A 25165-nucleotide genomic window follows, 5' to 3' on the forward strand; every position below is an offset into this window, starting at 1 on the left:
GCCGCCACGCTACATATTGCGATCAACCCAGCGGACGTTCACCCTAAAAATAGCCTCCCCGCGCATTCCAAGCATTACGGTAAATCCATTAAAACATCCCAGGGGAGTGGCAAGGCATTTGACTTCCGTGTGCTTGCAGCGCTTTTAACCCTCAAAAACACTCAATACTTAAAGAAACAGCATATCAGAGCTATACAGAGGAAATTCCTGGCGTGAATGACAACATAATACAGGTGTGAACGCTTGGAAAATGGACTGAAGCCATGGATCGAACACAATTTAACAGCTTTGCTAATGGATTTCTAAGCAGCAGCTGGAACAGATTGTGACCAGGGTGGTATGGGTCCCCGATGATGTTCCTGGCTCTGCTGAGGTATCAAGGGCAGGCAATGTCTTCCAGTGAGGGCAGAGAGCAGCTGACGATCTTCTGGGCAGTGTTAATCACTTTCTGCATGGCCTTTTTGTCTGCTGCCGTGCTTCCAGCGTACCACACTGTGATGCAGTATGCCAGGATGCTCTCCACAGTGGCTCTATAGAACGTTACCAGAAGCTTAGTGTTCAAGTTGTTCCTCCTGAGTACCCTGAGGAAATTGAGTCATTTCTGGGCCTTCTTCACTACTGCCGTGGTGTTTGTAGACCAGGAGAGCTCATCCGTGACGTGGACCCCCAGGAATTTAAAGGACTAGACCATGTCTACACATACTTCATTTATGAGGAGTGGGGCCAGATCTGTGCTGTGTTTGCGAAAGTCCAGGATTATTTCTTTAGTGTTCGTGGTGTTCAGTGTGAGATTGTTCACCGAGCACCACGAAGACAGTTTGTTGACCTCATCTCTGTAGGCCGACTCATCCCCTCCTGAGATGAGTCCGACCACAGTGGTGTCATTGGCAAATTTGATGATGGGGTTAGACTGGTGGGTTGGTGTACAGTCCTATGTGTACAGGGAGTACAGAAGAGGACTCCGTACACAGCCTTGAGGGGAGCCAGTGCTCAGTAATGGAGGAAGAGAGGTGAGGACCAAGTCTAACAGTTTGTGGTCGGTTGATTAAGAAGTTCTTTATCCAGCAGCAGATGGAAGAGGATAGTCCAAGGTGGGAGAGTTTGTTAGTCAGAATGTCCAGTATTATAGTGTTGAAGGCTGAGCTGTTGTATATTCCCTTCAAAATATTTCGAAAATGATGCACACAAATATCCTCACAATAGGATAACGCACGACCACTTGCCAACGAGAAGTAGTCTTGAATTAGCGATCGCTCCGCCAACGGGAGCTAACAGGCTAAGGGGGGAAAAACACTGGAAAAAAATGCAACGCTCCACCCAGTGCTCGCAGAGACATTACAAAGAGGGAGTTGCGACCAGAGACATTACACAACGAGAAGTAATATATACTCCTCGTATTAGCGATCGCTCCGGCATTCGCGCTGAGTGATGGAAAAAAACACTGAAAAAATGTAACGCTCCGCCCAGTGCTCGTAGATATCTGTTATACACGAAAGAGATGTGGAAAAAAAGACAGTGCACTACAATGATAAACAGCCTCATGTCTTGGCCACCTGTCTTTCTCGTATCTCGACATTTTTCTCATATCTAGAGATAATTATTTGCTCGAAATTTTACTCGTATCTCGAAATGCTCTTATGTTGGGGTGCTCGTATTTCGAGGTACCACTGTATCTAGAATTTCATATGTTGGGACACTCGTATGTCAAGGTATTACTCTACAAGGAAATTGAAATAAGAGCTCGGTCCTGGAACACATTAACGCTATTACTGTACCGTATTTCCACGACTACGGTGCATCGTATTTTAGCCGCAGTGTCAGTAACTATTTCTTTATTTTACACACAAAGGACGCACTGTTTTTATAGACTCAGCCAGGCATGGCAAAACATACACCAGCTTAAAAATACACGCTAAAAACACGTTTTTAAAAAGGCAACGGAAGCAAAACTGAGTTCGGTTGTACTTTATTTAGCCATTTTACAATGTACTCGCGTCATCATCACCCACAAATCCATCAAAGTCCTCTTTTTCTGTGTCCGAATTGAACAATTGTCCAAATGAGTCATCGAAAACGCCGGGTCCCCTCTCTTCGTTCTCGGAGTCACCATCATTGCCATGTGGCTCCACAGAGATGATGCCGGCTTTGGCAAAAGCTCGAACAACCGTGCAAGCAGACACGTTCGCCCAGGCGGCCACATTCCATTCGTAAATCGTAGCGTAACGAGCTGCATTCCACTCTTTGTGAAGCTGTGTTTACCAGCTACCATCCACTGTTCCCATGCAGCTCACAACTTTGCTTTGAAAGCCCGGTTGATGCCGATGTCCAGCGGTTGTAGTTCTTTAGTCAAGCCTCCGGGAATGACGGCAAGCTCTGAGTTCATTTTCGTGATTTGGTTTTTCACCGCTGATATGGAGTCAAAAATCAAAAGTGACGGCAAGCCGTGAAAAAAGCCATCCGGTCGCTTGACATACGCCTCATGTAGCCATAATCTCATGTTGCGGTTCGACATTCATCCATATATAATATATATATATATATATATATATATATATATATATATATATATATAGAGGGAGAGGGAGAGGGAGAGGGAGAGGGAGAGGGAGAGGGAGAGGGAGAGGGAGAGGGAGAGGGAGAGGGAGAGGGAGAGGGAGAGGGATAGAGATAGAGAGTTTGCAGTCGAGCTTTGAATGCTCTGTTGACGCCAACATGTAGCGGCAGGATTTCTTTTGTAAATACAGCCGGATGACGGCGAGCACCAAATTAGTGTGTTCGCCGTCATACTGGGTGTATTGACAAAAGAACTATACAGTGGTACATCGTCATACGACCGCTCGTCATACAAAATGCTCGTCTTACGGGGGAAATTTCGATCGAATAATTCGCCCGTGATGCGACCAAGCCAGGTCTTTTTTGCATATCTTTCGTGTATAACAATATTTACGAGCACGGAACGATTAATTCAGACGAGTTCCTCCTAGGACCAGGAAACGCACAACACGCATGCAAAAAGAGGGCTTTCTGGGTAATGAAGTATACTCCTGCACACAACACCCATAGGCAATGGCAACCTTTCTCAGAATAAAACTTCATTACCCACAATCAATACGTGGGAAGCTCAGCTATGTCATTTCCTGTTACAGACGCTCCCCTACTTACGAACGAGTTAGGTTCCGAGCGATTGTTCATAAGTTGAATTTGTTTGTAAGTTGATTCAGTGCTATATTTTGTATTATTTATGTTTAAGGCCTATATAAGTATATTGAAGGTTTATATAAGTGCATTTGTATGTTTAAGGCTTGTATAAGTAACACGCATTGGTTTGTACTGAAAAAACATTTAATAAAATATTTTAAATTTAATTTAATAATTTTAATAAAACTGGCCGAAAGAAACGATCTAACGACGATTGCACAGTTTTCTTCTTTTTTTGATGCGGTAGCACTGTATGGCATCATTCAATTGATTAAACTTTGTCCAACGTTCAATATTTGGGTCCTGCTGCTCGATCTTTCTGTTGTATGCCCGTGAAACGCTCACCACTCTCACGCGCATCAAGCTTCGTTATTATTGCCACTCGTTTCAAATGAAATGGCTTGCCTCGTCCTTGCAACTCCCTCAATAGAAGCGTTTCGCTTTTTACCAACCATATTCAATAATGGATGCACGAGATATTTAATGATACAAATGAAAAAGGTTCTTTGCCCACTGGAGATGCATTCACGCACTTCCGCATTGCAACGAAGAAGGTAGATGCTGGGTGAGCTGAGCCCTCAGCACCAGGCGTCATACGAGCTCAGTTCCGGAACGGATTAAGCTCGTATCTCGAGGTACCACTGTATATCCCAGCAGTCACTGCGGAGTACTTTTTCTACGGGAAAAATAGTAGAGTCGGGGGCTGCTTGCCGTAGTTGTGAGAGCTGTAGAGGATGGTGTACCCTATCGACTGATTTATTTTATTTTAGCGTGATAACAATTTTAGTATTGGTCCATATATAAAGTGCACTGGATTATAAGGGGCCCTGTCTATTTTGGAGAAAATTTAAGACTTTTGTGCGCCTTATAGTCATGAAAATACGGTACATATTTTTTCACATTTTTTATATTATCACAGATTTTATTGAAATATTGCCACAAGTATATTTCACACACCGTAATGGCATATTTGTATCGCATGTTGTTTGGGTCTTAGTTTATTTGTTTTTTAATTGTGCCATGTATTAAATTGTCAAGATTTTATGCTTTGATTGTAGATGTTGTGGGAGAATGGCGTCAATGGGATCCTGGCTGATGAAATGGGACTGGGAAAGACAATCCAGTCTATAGCACACATCGCCATGATGATTGAAAAAAAATGTATGGGCCCATTCCTTGTGGTGGCACCACTCTCAACTCTGCCCAACTGGATCACTGAATTCAAGCGCTTCACGCCTGAGGTGATGAGGGGTACTGAATACATTACTCTCAATGTAATAGTAACTTCACTTTAAAATTTAGATTGTATAACATTTAGTACAGTTAAAATGTCTTCATGCTAGTTATTTATAAATAATTTATTTTTATCTTATCCAAGTGAGGCAACTTGGAACAGCTCGATTGTCATCATACAAAAAAATCCAAATACAAATGATTGCCTTATTGTCAATGCAAATTCAAATAATGTAAAACAAGTCAAAAACAAAAAAGTACACACCTCAAAGAAAAGAGGGTAAAGAACTGCATGTTTGAACTACTGTATTTTCTCGCATATACGCAATATTTGCATCTAAAAAAATTAAGTCCAAATCAATGGTATGGCTTATATGCACACAAATTAGACTTGACATGCACGAAATGGCAAGGTGACAAAGACGAAACACCATAACGCAAGACAATACGGCCAACACGGTCATTTATTTCAAAATAGAGTAAAGATAAAAAAACCGCTAAACAAAATGTATTTTGATGTCTATGAATGAAGTTCAAGAAAAAAATAAACCATATCTTGCATACAACGTAAATAAACTCACGTATACCTTCCATTGCTCGCTCAGTGCGCCGCCATCTTACATAGGGATGACAAACTAGACCGCAATGGACACAGTTCCTGGTTGTACTGCTCACATGACTTCCTTTTTTAATTCGTCCACGCGCAGGCATTACCCTTTCGGAACATGCAATGGAATGTGCAATCCAGCAGACGATCCTTTCAATTCATATGGTATCACAGAAATAGTACGTGTGATGATTTTTCGTAAGATTTTTCCGTCAAAGCAACACATTTGTACTCCCTATTAAAACCATGAATCTGGAGGTGAAAATTGTGAATCAGGTGGCGTCTTATACGAGAAAAAATGTAAAATTCAACGATTTTAAGGCAATTTTAAGTGTACGCAGTGCTACCAAATACTATGAATCGTCCGTAGTTTACTACGCCAGTTTATAGCAAATTACAAAATCCGCATTTTCTTTGAAAACTACGAAAATAAAAAAATCAAGCAATGTCTGACGCGATCGGTGTTTCGAAACGTTATGTTTGCTTTTAATAACTTTTTCAGTTAAAATTGGCCGATTGAGTATGACACAAATCGAAACTACATCCACGTGACCTAAACGGATGTGTGTTTAGGTCTCATCTGTGGTACCCGGACGTTTCGTCGAAAGACGTTTGGCCGACCGGACGTTTGGTCGACCGCACGTTTGGTCGCCGGGTTGTTACTGTTGAAACCAGCTCTCAAAATTATAATCATGAGAGAGAGAGTGAGTTTAATATCTAAATATCTAATATCAAAATATCAACAGTAAACTCTGTCATAATTTGACAGCGAGCGAACCCGGCAACCAAACGTCCGGTCGACCAAACGTCCGGTCGACCAAACGTCCGGTCGACCAAACGTCCGGTCGACCAAACGTCCGGTCACGTCATCTGTTTAGGTCACGTGGATGTAGTTTTGATAGATTTTTGAAGCAGCATAGACGTACAGTAGCCATGGCTTCCAAGCGAAGATGAGAGAACTGTGATAATAATATGTTCCCATAAAAAAAAAAATACAACGCACTGCAACCTGCAAAAGTTCAAGACGGAATACAGTGTTATATATTATATATGTTTGGCGCAACACAACGTAAGTGTAGCAGAGATGAAAATGGCCAATTTTTTTGGGGTGGAGCATAACGTGCCGCTGAGTGCTACTGATCATTGTGGTCCACTATTCAAAGCCATCTCTCCGGATTCAAAAATTGTGAAAGACTATGCATCCGCCCGCACAAAGACCAAAGCCTTAATATTGCAAAAAGCGGAGAATATTTCAAGTCGTATGCTGCTAATGCAAGAGGATTGTTCACACTCAGTACGGACGGCAGTAACGACAATTCGGATAAGTTTTTTCCCGTAGTGTTGCGACATTTCAGTGGAAACCAGAAAATCTCAACATCACTTATCTGTTCCGGTGGTTACAGAAGCGTCTGCAAATGGCCGTAACGTTTTTAACACTCTCAGTGCAGAGTTGCTGAAATATGATCTCGGTTGAGAAAATTGTGTTGCACTAGACAGTGATAATGCTTCAGTAATGTCAGGTGGGAAAGCTGGGGTGTTCGCCATATCAAGGAAGAGAACGACAGCATCTTCTTTGCGGGCTGCATTTGCCATTTGCTGCACATAGCTGCCAAAAATGCAACAAATGTCCTACCAGTTGACTTTGACGATGTGCTTGTGGATATTTATTACCACCTTAAGAATAGTGCAAAACGTTAGACGGAGTTAAAGATTGAAGCGGAGTTGTGTGGGGACGCAAACTTGAAGGTCCTGAAATACGTTCCCACGAGCTGGCTTTCAATGAAGCAATGTGTTGACTGTGTTCTTGTATTGAGGAAGTCTTTAACGTCATTTTTTTGAGGAGTAGAAGAAGAAATCTCCACATCACAACAGCGGACCAGTCAGAGCATACAAGTTTCTCTGTAGCCAGACTGCTCTCTGCTACATGCTTTTTCTGAGCTATATACTGGAAATATTCACAACATTAAACATGACACTACAGTCGGAGGCACCCCTAATCCACAAACTCAGAAGACTGATGAAAGACTTCTACCTGAAACTGATGGTGAAGTTCATGAAAACTGTTGCTTTGCGTGACAAAGACTTGTTGGAAGTAAAGTGGATTATGAGAAGATTAGTATTCCATTTGAGAAAAATGAAGGATTTTGAACTGGTGAGATCGTTCGTCAGTACATGAAAGAGCAAGAAATGCCTGAAAAAGTGATTGCCATCTGCACTAATGTGAGACATTTTTATATAACTGCAGTGAAATATGTAAAAGAAAAATTTCTAATGAAGGGCGAATTGCTCAAACATTCTGAAGTCGCTGATCTCAGCTAGGGAACATTACAGTACAGGAGAGAGCTGATGTCCAATGGGGACTGGTAGGAGAAATAAAAGACAGCTCTGGAAACCCAAAATAAGCTAACATAACAAAGATTGCACTGGGCATACTTTTGATTCCCCACAGCAATGCCACATGAGCGTGTTTTCAGTGCTGTGAGGAAGATCAGGACAGACTTCAGGATGTCAATGGGACCAAGCACAGGCCATGTGAAAGATGGACATGCAACTGTGAGGAGCAGCTTGCTATGAACAGAAATATTCAAGGGAGGAGTCAAAAGACGCCAAGCGTGCAACTGAGAAATTTGATTAAATTTACATGTGGTAAAAAATTTGTAGGTCTTTCATTATTAATTTTTGTATTGAAGATGTTTATTGCCACAAATATTTTGACATGATTGCATTCACACAAATTCTGTGTAATAAAGTTCTCAATAATCATTAATGTGTTGTTTGCAGCTCTGTTTTTTTAAATTAGTGATAAAATTATCCCAAAAATGACTTAAAAATTAGAATTTGTGCTCTTAAACGCCACCAGGAAAAAATCTCCCAAAATCTGAAAATTCTCTTTACCCATTCTGAAATACGATTTTCGGTGTTTGGCAGCTCTGGGTACGGTTTATACGCAGAGGTGGCTAATATCTGAAAATACGATAATTAAATACTGCAAATATCTATATGAAAGGCTCCCTCCCTTATCCATATGTTAATCTCAAATTTTGTACGTAAATTAAAATTTATATTTCATGTGATTGTGTTTTGCGTGTGTGTTGTTATATCAGATGTAATTAAAAAGGAAAAATATGGTGGTATCCAAGCCATTTTGTTTAACCCTAACCCCTGTGCTCAAGAAAGGGAAAATTTGATGTAACATGAACCATATAGAGCAGGGGTCCCCAAACTTTTTCCTGTGAGGGCCACATAACTTTTCCCTTCTCTGATGGGGGGCCGGTGTCATTTTGTAACAGAAAAAGTGTGACGATCGTAGGGGAGCTTAAAAAAATTATTGTTTTCCCGAAAGCCACACATAACCAAATAACCTTTTCCAGGTTCTTTTCAGAAAAAAGTCAGGAAACAAATAACACTATTAATGAAATAAATAATAACTAAATAACCCTCTCTGAATTCTTCACAGAAAAAACAGGAAATAAATAACACTATATGAAATAAATAATACCTAAATAACTCTCAGTTTGCGCTAACTCCACGAATAAAAATGAGCAGTTGCGCTGTGTCTTGCACGTCCGTGCTTTCATCCAGTGCTAATGAAAAAAAGTCAAATTCTTTCGTCTTCTGCTGCAGCTGGGCATATACATTACTCCCGATTTCTTTAATGCGTCTGGTGATTGTACTCGCCGACAGGCTTACGGCATTAAATGCATCTTTCTTCTCGGGACACACCTCCTCCGCGACAGCAGCCATACATTTCTTAACAAACTCTCCGTCAGTGAAAGGCTTACCGCTGCTTGCTATCAGTTTAGCAACCCGAAAGCTGGCCCAAATGGATGCCTGGTTCAGCTGAGCTTGGCGTACAAATATATTCTGCTGAGATAGTAGTCCACTTTTTAGCTTTGAGAGTTTGTCTGCTCCTATTTGGCCTTGCAAGCTATTGTACTTGTCTTTGTGACGGGATTCATAGTGTCGGCGAAAATTGTGGCCAAATGGGAAAAAAATCCGATAGCGTCTCTGGTATTGTTCAGAGTGCCGGCCCCAATGTGCTGACGGGCCGTAGTTTGGTGACCACTGATATAGAGAAATGCCAGAAAACACCAATGACATGAGGCACACAAGCTCATTTTCGTTATTTAATTCTACAATAAATTAATGATAGCTGTTGTGCGATATTTTGATAAACAAACTATTGATTTTCCTGTTGACAACGTTTTGTGACCTGGAACTATGGGGCTTATGGATTGATTGCAGTCAGGGCCATTGCTAAGTCATAATTAGTGGGGGGAAAAAATGTAATCGCTCAATCTATTGCCTCTTTGCAAACTTGTAACGCAAGTTTTATTTACCTTAGGCAATTTTAAACAAGCGCTCTTGCTGTAGTTATCTTGCAGAATTACCATTTTTCAAGATGGAGTATTTGAGTGCTGAGGGTCATAATACATATTTAAAGACGTACTCTTCTGTAGTTTTGAGAAGTGGCCGTATTAGATTTCTGCCTCATCGTAAAAATAAATAAATTTTTGGGAAAAAATCTGTAGAAGTGCTAGAAAAACTGGAAGATTGGTCTTGAAAGTCCTCAAAGTGCTTATATCTGGCCATGACAAAGTATACAAACCCTTTTTATATTGTCGTTTCATTGTCTGTTCTTGCTTTCCTGGTTTTTTTTGCTTTTACCCAAGCATTATTAGTTCCTTATGAATCTTTACTAATAATGTACTTTTTGTCATTATGTAATTTGTCTCCTCCAGGTGTCTGTTCTGCTATATCACGGCCCTCAAACGGAGAGAGTTAAACTGCTGAAAAATATCAATATATTCCAGGGGTCTCTCAATATGTGTCCTGTCGTTGTCACCTCATTTGAAATTGCCATGAATGATCGAAAGTTTCTTCAGGTATCGGTATTTTGTCGTCAACTGGGTTTAGAGTTTTAACATACTGTGGTACCTCTACATTCTATATTTTCAGGTTACAAAACACTTGGGTCTATTCCAAGATACATAAAGCTGTCCAACCAAAGATGTGCAGATACTTTATTATAGTGGTGTTGAAAAGAGTTGTTTTTGAGTGCCTTCTTTGGTCATGGCAAGCATGACAACCTCACTAACCACTCTATTCACAACAACCGCGCGGTTTTGCTTATTGACCCATTTTTACAGTCATGGGCCTAGTACCCATTATTCCTTGCGTGCATGACTGTACATGTCATCGCACACAAGTTAAGCTACAATTCACATTCTGTAGCCCAGGGGTGGCCAACTCCGGTCCTCGAGAGCCGCTATCCTGTGTGTTTTCCATATCTCCCTCTTCTAGCACACCTGAATCAAATGACCAACTCGTCAGCAAGCCGTCCAGAAGATTGATACCGATCCTGATTATTTGATTCAGGTGTGTTGGTGGAGGGAGACATGGAAAACAGACCGGCTAGCGGCTCTCGAGGACCGGAGTTGGCCACCCCTGCTGTAGCCGATATTTTTTCATTTTAAATAGTTGTTCTAGTATTGGTTTCCTATTATCTCCTAACACCTCATTGGCCTCCCATTCGCGATGGCTCTATTAATGCGCAAGGTTAGCGCGCTGTAGAAGGCAGCCAGTTTAGCAGAAGAGTCGATGCATCACTGAGTAATCATTCATTGTTTCACGATATGATCCCCCTTTGTAGACAGACCAGACATGACCGCGATAATCGAAAAACCGCGAAGTAGGGCCACCCCTATTACTACATACCATACATGTTTTCGCGCCTATACAAAAATGCAAGTGCACAAGTAGGATTATCTGTAATGTATTATCTCAATATATAATCTATAAATAAAAGTTTTTAAAACACTTTGAGTACTGTACTCAGTGAAAATAATTAATCTCCGCTTTATTAAAAAAACAACAACAATGACCAATGAGCTTTGGTCCAAGTCCTCATTTTCAGTTTTGAGAGGCATTGTATCATTGATGGATTCTTCAGGAGGCATCGTTTGGGCAGCAGGAGGAGCTTCTTTCTGCAAGAGGTTTTCGGCGCACAATGAACATAACAATCGCCGTTTCTTTTCCTGTACAAATAAGCTTTTGTATAACGACATAACACTGTCAAGACAATTTCCAAATTCAATGGCTCCGACCATGTTGTCATCAATCTCCTGAAGACGTTGTTGCAAACTCCGTTCCATATTGAAGATCTCCTGCAAATGTCTCATCATGCCAGCTTCACGGCCATATCTACAGCGTAAATCCCTCATAATCCTGGTTCATTTTTTTTATTCACAGTGGTTACCACTCGTTTAGGGTCCTCGGAAAGGGAAAAGGATATTGTGGCCGTCTTCTGAATGTCCCAGTCTTTCTTGGTTAAAACGCACGGTACAATCATTTATGCCTTAATGGCGTGCTACCCCCTTTAGCATAGCAACGTCAGTTTTTCTCGGTCATTGTCACGTCTTGTTTTTTTCCTGGGCTCAATGGATGCCAGGATGCTTAGGACGCATTTTCAATGGCGATTCAAAATCCAAACAAAGCTGGAATAGGCTCGGCGTAGTCTTTCTCCACAGGTGATGTGCACAACGAGTAATTCACTCGCAACAAAACAGGAGAAGGCAAGATGTCGTCATTCTTGGCCATTTTATATCATTCTTCCACGGTGAAACATGTTTTTTTCATCGCTGAGTGCCACTCAATTCGGTGCCTAAGAAGCGGTGCCCTGACTTCTGCCATTTTTTTTAAAACCCGTTTTCCGTTTGCGAGTTTCAGTGTGAATTTGTGACATATTTATCAACATCTTTTTTCTATTTTGGATACTTAGAAAAAATACTGCAATAGACTACAGCCGCGATGTGGTGAGGTATGACAGTTGTTTTATTTTGTGAGGCTTAGCAATTATGATGTCTTCAGTTGTCTTCATATTGCACATACATTTTGAAGGCAAATTTCTAAAACTAAAGATGAGTGCAGGTTTGTTTTTGTTAGGAGGGAGACTTCTTACCTCTTATTGCATGACAAACCCTTTTTTTTTTTTTGAAAAGTTAGAACGTACTTGTTACTTTAATAATTGAGTAATTTATTTACTTATTCACAGAAATGTGAAGTGTCAAATTTGAAAGAAAAAAAGATGTGATAATCATCTATCAACTATTTATTTTCTTTTTATCTTGAGTTTTTTTTCTCATCAACTAGGCCGGCCTACTTTGATTGTTTATAAAGGGTTTAGGTTTTTCGAAGACCATGGAATGAAGTAGAGAATTTGAGTACTGCTCTACTTCTGAAAATTCCAAGCTATGAAACAAACTGAATTGAATGCTTTTATTGTCATTATTTAAGTATAATGGCATTTAAAGCCTAATAAATAATCAATGAATAATAACAACTAATAAATAAGTACATGATAAATAAGAAATAATTCTTCAACATAAACAGTAGTCAACAACATGAATTTCTACGTGACAGTTCTGCAACCAATCAATATTGTAAGTAGAGGTACCACTGTATAATATATTTATTCTAAATATTGTATACCAGGAAATTGTAGTGTTATTTGTAAAACCTCATTAACACATCCGTGCTGTTGTGTAACACAGACTTATTTAAATTTGTTGTCTAAGCGGTGTTTAACTGCTAACTTGCTTGCAATTTCTTTGCTTATCAATTCCCCCCTCCCCTTTTTTTCATAGCGCCATGAGTGGAAGTACATGATTGTGGATGAAGGCCACAGAATTAAAAACTTTAACTGTCGACTAGTACAGGAATTAAAGATGCTCCCCACAGACAACAAGCTGCTGCTTACTGGGACGCCACTTCAGAATAACTTGGCTGAGCTGTGGTCTCTACTCAATTTTCTCCAGCCTTTGGTTTTTGATGACCTAAAGAGGTAAATGTTATTAAAAACCCCTTTTTCTTTTAACCAAAAGGTGGACTGTTGTACAGTTACTGGGGGGCATTTATCCCTTTTACAAGTACAAAATATTCAAGTTACAAAAAGGGTCAATGGGAAAGCATTTATTCCAAGACACGAAAACCATCCAAGTTACGAGACATCAAACAAAATCAAATAACCCCAAAACCTAAACACTTTCCTGTATCAGAGGTTTTATTTTGAAAATTTTGTGGTAGATATGCTTTCCCCTTGACTACCACAACAATTCGCTGTCTTCCCATTGGCTAGAAGAAGGACGCTATGGCCAGCTCTGGCCCCATGCGGAGTAGAAGCAATTCTCGTTGAATTCCTCGTGTATTGTCGAGCGTTGCATTTACTCAAGATCCATCGACCAACTAACTCGTCAACGTCCGTATTACTGACCACACGGCCCATCGCCTGCCCCTGCAACACAATTTTGCCCATTGAAGTCTGCGGTTCAGGTCGTGGCACTCATCCACCGCTTCCCCAAGCATAAATAAATTTAAGCAGACAATGGGTTAAAGAAAATTGAGCGTTGTTGTGAGACAGCCAATGAGAGCCCAGTATATGGTGGAGTGAGCTTCTAAAGCGAAAATCATTGCATCCGCGACAATATTTTCAAAATACAATAACAGATAAGGAATGCATGTACTTTTTGGGGGGGTTCTGTAACTTGGATATTTTTCTTATCTCGAGGCACTCATTTGCATGTAAAAATGTTTTCGTAACCTGGAAATTTTGCACCTAGAGGCATTCGTAAGTAGAGGTGTTTGTTATAGATCTAAAACAGTGGTCTCCAAACTATTCCACAAAGGGCCGCAGTGGGTGTGGGTTTTCACTCAAACCCAGAAAAAGGACACCTTTTCACCAATCTGGTTCCTGCAAGTGCAATCAGTGGATTGCAGACAGGTGCTTCTTGTTTTCTGCAGAAATCTCATTGGTCAGTGTCTGTGCTGGATCAGTTGGAACAAAAACCTGCACCCAAGGCGGCGCTCGAGGACCGGTTTAGGGACCCCTGATCTAAAACAAGGTTTATTTGAACTTTTTTTTCTTAGTAAGGGAAAACATCTTTTAATCATTTGTTCTTCATTTCACACGTGCTATAGTAATTATATAGTGAATATGTGGACGTCCTTCAATTCCGGCTTATGAACTCCGAACTTGCCGTCATTCCGGTAGGCTTGACGAAGGAATCGTTGGCTGGACATTGCTATAAACAGCATTCAAAACCAAGTTGCAAACGGCTTGGAAGCAATGGATGTCCGATGGTATACCTAGTTATACCATACCTGTCAACCTCTGCCGATAACTGCCCTTATAAATGATTATGATTCCCCTTACAAACCCCCAAAAAACCTTACAAACACCGTACGACTCGTACGGTGTTTGTAAGGTTTTTGGGGAGTTTGTAAGGGGAATCATAATCATTTATAAGGGCAGTTATTGGCAGAGGTTGACAGGTATGTTATACAAAGACCGGAAGGCAGCATCGGGCGAGTTACGGGACAATAAGTCAATGGATTGTGGCTCACTGGGCTCAAGTGTCGGCCAGCACTGATGTTCGAGCTTTCGCCAAAGCTGGCATCAAGTTCCAGGAATATCCCGGCGACAACTCTGACAGTGAGATGGACCATAGCATGAATTTGGCCGAACTCTTTATATCAGATAAAGAAGATGAAGAGTTTGACAATTTTGTAGATGTTTAACTGCTTTAACTTCTATTAACGTGTACATTTTACCTCAGTAAAGCACTATCAAACTTAGTTTTGCTCTTGCCGCCTTTAAAAAAACCATAAGCATAACATACGCTAGCCTAGTGCAGTGTTTCCCAACCTTTTTTTTAGCTGTGGCACACTTTTTGCATTGAAAAAAATCTCAAGGAACAACACAATCTGAAAATCTTTTAACTTAAAACTTAACAATAGTCATTCTCATCAAAGTTTTATCAGCAGGGATCACATAAACCTCCAAAATGAATCAAAAATCTAATTTTTCACATTGACCTAATGTCACCAAAAGTTTGTCTGCGGACCTTGAACAACTTCCGGTTCGAGTGATGCAAAATAAGTAATGTCATGTTTTTAATCGCATAATTATGACTTTTCTCCAAATATGACTTTATAAGTCATATTTGGAGAAAAGTCATAATTATCTAATATTACGCAAAAAATGTGCTCACAGAGACTTTACGTCGGCTAAACTTAATGCCCGAGAAACCAAACAACTTCCAGTTCATCTTAGAGAAAAATAAGCAAAATGACTGTTTCACAATTTGAATCTTGTAATAGTATACGTAATCTATAATTTAGCGTTCATGTTTGATTTTAACCTTGTATTAGTTCAGTTTTAATCTCGTTATATTAATGTTAATTTTTCTCTCTGAATATTACATTGTATGACTTCTTGCAATTTCCCACGGCACACTTTGCTCACGGCAACCCAGTGTGCCGCGGCACAGTGGTTGGGAAACACTGGCCGAGTGTCATTGTATTGAAAAAGATAAATAAATACACCCGCAACTGAAACGGTGCCCTTTAAGGCGGTGCGTTTTATAGGGGTGAAAATACGGTATATCAATTGTTTTATTTTATTTTGAGCCAATCTCCAAAATCACTCTTATAGCACTAATAAATAACCTTTTGGTTATCCTCTATAGCTTTCAGTCTTGGTTTGACATTGACACGCTCGGTGAGGCAGAAAGTGTGGTGGCCAGTGAGCGCGAACGGAACATCCTGACCATATTGCACCAGGTCAGTCTCCAAACATGTGCAATTGTATTTATCTGACAGTCTTTTGTGCCATGATCACGCTTGTTGAATTAGACTCTATTCTTTCCGTTTCTTAGATTCTGACTCCCTTCCTGTTGAGGAGACTGAAGACTGATGTAACACTCGAGATTCCTCCAAAGAAAGAGATAATTGTTTATGCCCCTCTGACTGCCAAACAGGAGATTTTTTACACTGCTGTGGTGAATAATACCATCGCACAAGTGCTTGGTCATCATAAGGTATTGTGCCCTGTAATCACACACAAACATTCAGCAATGTCTGATTTCTTAGACAATACTGTATGTCGTCCTCACATTAATGAAATCGATTAAGCCTTTGTCTAAAACAAGGCTATGATAGTTTGGGATTTTTCATTGTTGTTCGGTCTTAGTTATTTTACAATCTTCTTTGTCTAATTTAATTAATTTTGAATGGATTTGCTAGTTTTATTTTTATTTTGTATTCATTCATTTTCCATGCTGCTTATCCTCATAAGGAGCACAGTTGTGCTGGAGCATATCGCATCCAACCTGGTCACCAGGCGGGGGACAATCAAAATTGTTTTCACACACGGGCAAATTTCAGAGTTCAACCACCCTACCATATACCATATGTTTGTGGGAGCTGGGAGAAAACCCACATTAGCCCAGGGAGAACATGCAAACTCCACTTGGGAAGGTCCAAATCTGGGATTGAAACCTCGATCTCAGAACTGTTTGGCGCTAACCACTCTTTAACTGGCGGCCTAATTTTTATTTTCTTGTTGTTAAATTCGTTGTGCCATCCTCAATCGTTTTCTTTTCGTGGTAATTAGTTTTTCATACTTTTTATTTTTGCAGGATAAAAATTAGCATAATACAGTTGTACCTCTACTTACAAAATTAATTGGTTACAGAACTTTTTTGTAAGGAGAGCAGTGCTTTTATATGTAAATTCTCTGGTTCGTTCCACAGTCCTCACTACCAATTAAACCCTTTTATAATTGATCAAAGTGATGCCAATTTTTCAGGAAAGATGTGACGACACAATGAGTGAAAATGTTCTTAAAATGATTTAATAAGCAATTAAAATGAATAATAAACAGGCAAAATCTATTCGTGTTGATGCACAAGTGTCAGGAAGCTGGCGTTAGGCAACAGAGACAGACTGCATGAACACATCTAATCAACATAAAATTATGAATTTAAAACATTACATTGAAATCTTAATCTTTCATTAACGTTTTATGACTTCTTTGGCATCTAATTTTTCACCCATTTTATTTATCGCCACTGGTTCTTACCTGATTGGTTTCAAGTACTTCCCTTCCCTTTCTAAAATGCTCAAGACAAACGTCGTCAAAGTGGGCGACCGCGCGACTTGTGAACACTTTTTCAGGATGTTTTTTTCCACAAAGTCGTAAAGTTTGTACAATTTCTCCCCCATTTATTCAGATCTTTGCTGTTGAAAATTCCTCATGATCATTGCATCTTGAAACATGGAGAGTTGTTGTCGAGTGCGAGTTCGTCGATGACGACTAACGGCGGTCAAAAGTACGGCGGCTGTATATATACGGCTATATATATATATATATATATATATATATATATATATATATATATATATATATATATATATATATATATATATATATATATATATATATATATATATATATATATATATATATATTTCTTGGAAAATTCTACACCCTTTATCAACTTTTCTCTTTTTTGATAACACCACTTTTACTAACGAGGGTGTAGCGGGCAGGTAGAGAACAGGGTAGAAACAACGTCATAACAACCAGCCGATGGCTCGAACAGTGAGCCCCTAGCGCAGGGGTCCCCAAACTTTTTCCTGTGAGGGCCACATAACTTTTCCCTTCTCTGATGGGGGGCCGGTGTCAGTTTGTAACAGAAAAAGTGTGACGATCGTAGGGGAGCTTAAATTTTTTATTGTTTTCCAGAAAGCCACACATAACCAAATAACCCTTTCCAGGTTCTTTACAGAAAAAAAGTCAGGAAACAAATAATAACACTATTAATGAAATAAATAATAACTAAATAACCCTCTGAGTTCTTCACAGAAAAAACAGGAAATAAATAACACTATTTATGAAATAAATAATAACTAAATAACTCTCTCTGGGTTCTTCATAGAAAAAAAAAGCCATGGAACATTAACTTTCTGTTGTGCCATGCACAATCTTCTCCCTTTGCTCTGAAGTTTATGCACGACACCACAACCGTCATTACAGAATCCCACGTCAACATTTTACAGCACAGTGCTTGCTGGTGAATTCGGCAGTGGACTCGTAGCGGGGCGGTGAGACCCCTTTTTTCCAACTCCCGGTTCATGCGTCCCATTATTAGACCGCGAGTTTCGGCCACCATGCTAAGAGCCCCGTCAGTCGTGATGCTAGCTAGCTTTGACCAGTCCAGGTCCAACTTCTCCATGGTTTGGCACACTTTGTCAAAAATATCCTCTCCCGTTGTAGTCCCTTTGAGACTTTGGAGGGCTGCCAGATCCTCGCAAATCTCAAAGTTTAGGCTAACTCCATGAATAAAAATGAGCAGTTGCGCTGTGTCTTGCACGTCCGTGCTTTCATCCAGTGCTAATAAAAAAAGTCAAATTCTTTCGTCTTCTGCTGCAGCTGGGCATATACATTACTCTCGATTTCTTCAACGCGTCTGGTCATTGTACTCACCGACAGACTTACGGCATTAAATGCATCTTTCTTCTCGGGACACACCTCCTCCGCGACAGTATCCATACATTTCGTAACAAACTCTCCGTCAGTGAAAGGCTTACCGCTGCTTGCTATCAATTTAGCAACCCGAAAGCTGGCCCAAACGGATGCCTGGTTCAGCTGAGCTTGGCGTACAAATATATTCTGCTGAGATAGTAGTCCACTTTTTAGCTTTGAGAGTTTGTCTGCTCGTATTTGGCCTTGCAAGCTATCGTACTTGTCTTTGTGACGGGATTCATAGTGTCGGCAAAGATTGTATTCTTTGAATACCGCCACTGTCTCTTGACAAATGAGACAAACAGCCTTTTCTTTGCATTGAACAAAAAAATAATCGTTTGTCCACTCCAGGTTAAATACCCTGCATTCTGAATCAATTTTTCTCTTACCTAACCTTTTCGCCATTATTCCGTTCTCAAACAGGTTGCACAGTTTTTATATGCTTGAATAGTCCGCGATGGTCCCAGGGCTCCGCCCTCACCTGCGATCGTCCAGATGTCTCGGTAACACTGCTCGTGCATGCAACGGTGGACGTGCCCGCATGCATCAAAGGGAAACACTCCCCGCGCTTGTCACCAAAGAAGCAATGCGAAACCCCGCTTCACTGGGATGATTTGTGGGCTCAGCAGGGGTGCAATGAACCAAACACAAGATTAAAACGTCCCAGTCTTCAAGGCCAAATTGGAAAAAAATCCGATAGCGTCTCTGGTATTGTTCAGAGGGCCAGTCCAAATGTGCCGGCGGGCCGTAGTTTGGTGACCCCTGCCCTAGCGGATACTTCTTTAGTTGCATTTAATTGAAACAGATAAATCCATGTCGTTTATGCATTTTTTTTTTGCTTTCTAATTATCCTGCGGGCCGGATCGGAACTTACGTGCCAGTTCTGGCCCGCGGGCCGTATGTTTGACACCACTGGTCAAGCCGATTGTCATATTCAATTTTTTTAATTTATTGATTATATTTAGATCTTATAGTCTTTCCATATGCCTGTAACTGTGCTACTTAAGTATACTTATTGATAAATGTAATGGCATACTTGTATTTTCATATAGGCCCAAAAACGTGTTGTGGTCAAAAGTTTACATACACTTGTGAAGAACATAATGTCATGGCTCTCTTGAGTTTCCAGTTATTTCTACAACTCTGATTTTTCTCTGATAGAGTGATTGGAACAGATACTTCTTTGTCACAAAAACATTCATGAAGTTTGGTTCTTTTATGACTTTATTATGGGTGAACAGAAAAAAGTGATCAAATCTGCTGGGTCAAAAATATACATACAGCAGCGCTAATATTTGGTAACATGTCCCTTGGCCATTTTCACTTCAATTAGGCGCTTTTGGTAGCCATCCACAAGCTTCTGGCAAGCTTCTGGTTCAATCTTTGACCACTCCTCTTGACAGAATTGGTGCAGTTCAGTTAAATTTGATGGCTTTCTGACATGGACTTGTTTCTTCAGCATTGTCCACAAGTTCTCAATGGGGTTTAAGTCAGGACTTTGGGAAGGCCATTCGAAAACCTTAATTCTAGCCTGATTTAGCCATTCCATTACCACTTTTGATGTGTGTTTGGGGTCATTGTCCTGTTGGAACACCCAACTTCGCCCAAGACCCAACCTTCAGGCTCATGACTTTAGGCTATCTACTGTTATCTTTAGGATATCAGTGATACTGATATCTTGAAGAATTTGAAGGTAATCCTCCTTCATTATCCCATTTACTCTCTGCAAGGCACCAGTTCCATTGGCAGCAACAACAAAAAACCTGCAGCATAATACTACAACCACCGTGCTTGACGGTAGGCATGGTGTACTTGGGGTTAAAGGCCTCACCTTTTCTCCTCCAAACATATTGCTGGGCATTGTGGCCAAACAGCTCGATTTTCGTTTCGTCTGACCACAGAACTTTCCTCCAGAAGGTCGTATCTTTGTCCATGTGATCAGCAGCAAATTTCAGTCGAGCCTTAAGGTGCCGCTTTTAGAGCAAGGGCTTCCTTCTTGCACGGCAGCCTCTCAGTCCGTGGAGATGCAAAACACGCTTGACTGTGGACACGGACACCTGTGTTCCAGCTGCTTCTAATTCTTTGCAGCTCTGCTTTTTGGTGATTCGCGGTTGAATGTTCACCCTCCTGACCAATTTTCTCTCAGCAGCAGGTGATAGCTTGCGTTTTCTTCCTGATCGTTGCAGTGACAAAACAGTGCCATGCACTTTATACTTACAAATAATTGTTTGCACCGTTGCTCTTGGAACCTGCAGTTGCTTTGAAATGGCTCCAAGTGACTTTCCTGACTTGTTCAAGTCAAAGATTCGCTTTTTCAGATCCATGCTGAGCTCCTTTGACTTTCCCATTGTAGCGTTTGTGGGCGTTTGCATCCAATGAGCCCTATTTAAATGGCCTCAGAGAAGTCACCAGCTGTAGTCACTCATAATCACTCACAAGAAGTTAAGAGGCCATGCTATGAAGCTCATTTCACTGACACAACTTTCTAAGTCACCAAAATTGCTAATTCGTGTTGCTGTATGTATATTTTTGATTCAGCAGATTTGATCACTTTTTCTGTTAACCCATAATAGTCATAAAAGAACCAAACTTCATGAATGTTTTTTGTGACAAAGGAGTATCTGTTCCAATCACTCTATCAGAGAAAAATCAGAGTTGTAGAAATAACTGGAAACTCAAGAGAGCCATGACATGTTCTTCACAAGGGTATGTAAACTTTTGACCACAACTTTATGTATGTAGTAATAATAGGGGTGATCCGAGAGGTAAGATCGGGCCGATAAAATCCGGCCCTACCCGAGCCCGGCGAATTAACTTGATTTGCAGGCCCGAGCCCGAAACAAACTCGAAATTTAATATTTTCTTTGTGAGGGCTCGGGAGTCGAGACTCCCGACCCAAGTCGGAAGGAGGAGGGGTTATTTATGATAACAGATAAAAGCCTGTCTTTTCTAACAAAATCTAAGTTCAACATGACTGTATAAATTCATTTACACCTTTTATATGATAATATAGATGTTTGACAATTTCAACTGTTTAAATGCCTGCGCAGTGTCAAGGTGCCAGTCTTTTTGCTCTCATATAAAAGCAAAGCGCCACATTGACTACATTCAGCGAAGCCAACGCAAGTTTCTCTAGCATATTCAACAATCAACTTGAAGCTTTTCCAAAATTCACTCTTACCTGTACCGGTCGGTGTGTGTTTTGTTTATCCTTAACTTCTTGCGGCGGTTACATGACATGCGCAGAGCATGCTCTGGCTCTGCGGCTCCGCCTCCAACTGCAATTACATTACAGCACCTTCTCTGTTTCATTCCAAATTATTTATTTTATAACAAGTATTTCTTAGTTTAGTACAGGGGTGCTCAAACCTTTTTCCTCAAAGAACTACTTTTCAAGGAGCAGACTGGGCGATCTACCCTTTTTTTCCCCGGACCCTTGACAATGCTCAGGAGTTATGTATGCTGATGATGTGCCTCATGCAGCAGGACCCAAAATAGTGTGGGCAGATACTAATCATGCTTGGACTCGCACTGGCGCTGTTTCCCAGCTCAGGTCCAATATAACATTTTTTTCTGGATCAAATCTTACTGTCCTATGATCTACCAATAGTATCTTGGCAAGAAAGACCACACATCGTTTTAGTATACTTTTTTTTCAGCGAGCGATGCCCGAACCAAACCCGAAGTAATGATTGACATCTTAGGACCAACCCGACCCGAGATTAGGTGTCCGGTCAGGTTCAGTCTCAGGCTAAAGATCTTACCTCTCGGTGATGCTACTTTGCAGTTTTTTGATTATTGTGCCTACGTTATCTGCGAAAAACTATGGATCAGTGTACTTGAGTCACCAACACTCATTGAACATATAATTATGCACTGCTATATGCAGTGATAGTAGTGCCGCAGTGCACCCATTGGTCTTTGCGCCTGTGAATCTACCAATAGACGTGTTGGATTTCCACACTTCTCTAGCACTGCTACATTAGAAAAATGTGTAGGGATAAATTAAAGAATACCCACAATTACACAGGCGCCAGAATGCGCAAGATCACTTTCACTTTCATTACTATTTTTGCTGTCAAATTGGACTCACGAAATGGCTGCCTTGAGAGAGGCTCGACCTGTCTCGGTCACTGTTACGCATACCCCGTCTCATTCCTGGTTGTGGTTTCCACTTCAAGCTGTTAGAATCCCGGCTTGCCTGGACGCCTTGGGATTCTCCCAACTGGATGAAATGAGTGGTAGAATATGAATGGATAGATAGATGTTTTATGTTATAGTGCCCGGACAACAATCCCTGACTAGCAAGGTGCGAAGACGTAAACTCAAGGAAGGAAAGCTGAAGAATAGTTTGTAGAATACAAAAAAATAGTCAAGGATTTTTTAGCAGCATTAGCTTTTTAAAAATAATCCACTGCTGGTTGTCAATGATGACAGTAAATATAAAGGAAATGATGTATTATTCTCTCTTGATTTCAGAGTGAAGCACCTGTGCAATTGACGCCAAATGGCAGACCGAAGCGTCTCAGTCGAAAGATGGTAGACTACAGTGAAGCAAAGGATGATACTCCAATAGGCCTGAAAAAATATCTGGATAAGGTCCAAAAAGAGCAAGAGCAGAGGTAGGGAACCCCCACACTACCACACTTAAAACTACCACTGTCACCTCAGGGTGTACTAAAGAAGTGAAAAACATAGTATTAATCCCAGTTTAAATGGTAATAGAGCAAAAGCTAATGCTTACATGTGGGATTCATCAATTGTTCCATGTTATGGTGATTGTGCCTCTAATTCCATCCAACCTGCTTGACAAAATTGTACTTTGGGATTTACTTCCTCCTCTGAAGCACTTAGATGTTTGTTTTAACTATGCAGAGGCAAACCAATGCAAAACAAAAATCTCATCTCATCTTCCACTCGTCCGAAAGTGGGTCGCGGGGGCAGCAGCTTCAGCAGGGAAGCCCAGACTTCCCTCTCCCCAGCCACTTCATCCAGCTCTTCCGGGAGGACCCTTAGGCGTTCCTGGAATAGCATGGAGACATAGTTTCTCCAGCACGTCCGAGGGCGGCCCCGCGGCCTCCTCCTGATGGGATGTGCCCGGAAGACCTCCTAGGGAGCCGTCCAGGGGTCATCCTGATCAGATGCCCGAGCCAACTCATCTGGGTCCTCTCAATCCGGAGGAGCAGCAGCTCTACTCCGAGCCCCACCCGGATGATCAAGTTTCCACCCTATCTCTAAGGGACAGTCCAGACATCCTGCGGAGGAAACTCATTTCAGCCACTCGTATCCGGGATCTCGTTGATTTGCTCACGACCCACAGCTCGTGACCATAGATGAGGGTGGGAACGTAGATCGACTGGTAAATAAAGAGCCTCACCTTTTGGCTCAGCTCCTTCTTCACCACGACAGACCAATGCAGTGTCTGCATTGCTGCACATATCCGCTTGTTGATCTCCCGCTCCATTCTTCCCGCACTCGTGAACAAGACCCCAAGATACTTAAACTCCTCCACCTGGAGAAGGACATGATCCCTGACCCGGAGAGGGCATGCCACCTTTTTCCAACTGAGGACCATGGTCTTGGATTTGGAGGTGCTGATTCTCATCCCGACTGCTTCACACTCGGCTGTGAATCGTTCCAGCGAGAGTTGAAGATAACAGCCTGATGAAGCCAACAGAACCACATCTGGAAAAAGCAGGGAAGCAATACTGAGGCCATCAAACCGGACCCCCTCAACGCCATGGCTGTGCTTAGATATTCTGTCCATAAAAGTTATGAAACAAATCAGGGCAGCCTTGGCAGAGTCCAACCCCTACTGGAAACGGGTCCGACTTAACTGCCGGCTACGTGGACCAGACTCTGACACCGGACATATAGGGACCGGACCCCGCGTATCAGGGGTTTTGGAACCCCATACTCCCGGAGTACCCCCCGCAAGACACCCCGGGGGACATGGTTGAACGCCTTCTCCAAGTCCATAAAGGAAATGGGTGAACTCCGATGCCCCTCCCCCGAGGACCCTGCTGAGTGAGGGTGTAGAGCTCATACACTATTCCACGGTCAGGACAAAAACCACACTACTCCTGAATCCGAGATTCAACCTCTCGACCGACCCTCCTCTCCTGTATGTCGGAAAAGATCTTCCCGGGAAGGCTGAGTGTGAAAGCCATGGCTTCTAAGCAAAGACGAGCGAACAGTGATACTGATATCTTGCCATTAAAAAAAATCCAACGAACTGCAGCCTCCAAAGACGGAATACAGTATCATATATCCGTGTTTGGCGCCATCAACCGAAGGAGAATTCTTTGCGTATTGTAAGTATTGCAACAAGAAAACTGTTGCTTTGCGTGACAGAGACTTGTTGGAAGTGAAAGTGGATTATGAGAAGATAAGTATTCCATTTGAGAAAAATGATGAAGGACTTTGTATTGGTGACAACGTTCGTCATTACATGAAAGAGCAAGAAATGCCTGAAAGAAGTAACTGCCATTTGCACGTGTGACAAAGTTTTATAAAACTGCAGTGAAATATGTAAAAGAAAAATCTCCAATGAAGGACGAATTGCTCAAACATGCTGAGGTCGGTAGCTGATCTCAACATCATCGAAAAAAGTTCCTTCACAAGTGTATGGTACTTCATCAACAGATTCCCATGCATGAGGCCTGACTGTGAGGTTGATGCCTTGGAAGACGAATTCAGCTGCCTGCAAGTTGAGGAGCTAAGAGACATTACAGTACAGGAGAGAGCCAGACGTGCAATGG

The 25165-nt window shown here is 41.3% G+C and overlaps 1 protein-coding gene across 2 annotated transcripts in view; it reads left to right on the top strand.

Moving 5' to 3' along the window:
* The window catches only part of hells (helicase, lymphoid specific), a 71135-nt gene that overhangs the window by 23077 nt on the left and 22893 nt on the right, over positions 1 to 25165 (top strand). For both annotated transcript variants that reach the window (XM_077613669.1, XM_077613670.1), the window contains exons 10-15: positions 4257 to 4439; positions 9781 to 9924; positions 12685 to 12881; positions 15565 to 15658; positions 15754 to 15915; positions 22884 to 23026. In XM_077613669.1, the coding sequence (XP_077469795.1) occupies positions 4257 to 4439; positions 9781 to 9924; positions 12685 to 12881; positions 15565 to 15658; positions 15754 to 15915; positions 22884 to 23026 (923 nt within the window). The remainder of the gene's footprint in view (positions 1 to 4256; positions 4440 to 9780; positions 9925 to 12684; positions 12882 to 15564; positions 15659 to 15753; positions 15916 to 22883; positions 23027 to 25165) is intronic.

Source organism: Stigmatopora argus, chromosome 11 (assembly GCF_051989625.1).
Source record: "Stigmatopora argus isolate UIUO_Sarg chromosome 11, RoL_Sarg_1.0, whole genome shotgun sequence".
In the NCBI taxonomy this organism is placed as follows: domain Eukaryota; kingdom Metazoa; phylum Chordata; class Actinopteri; order Syngnathiformes; family Syngnathidae; genus Stigmatopora; species Stigmatopora argus.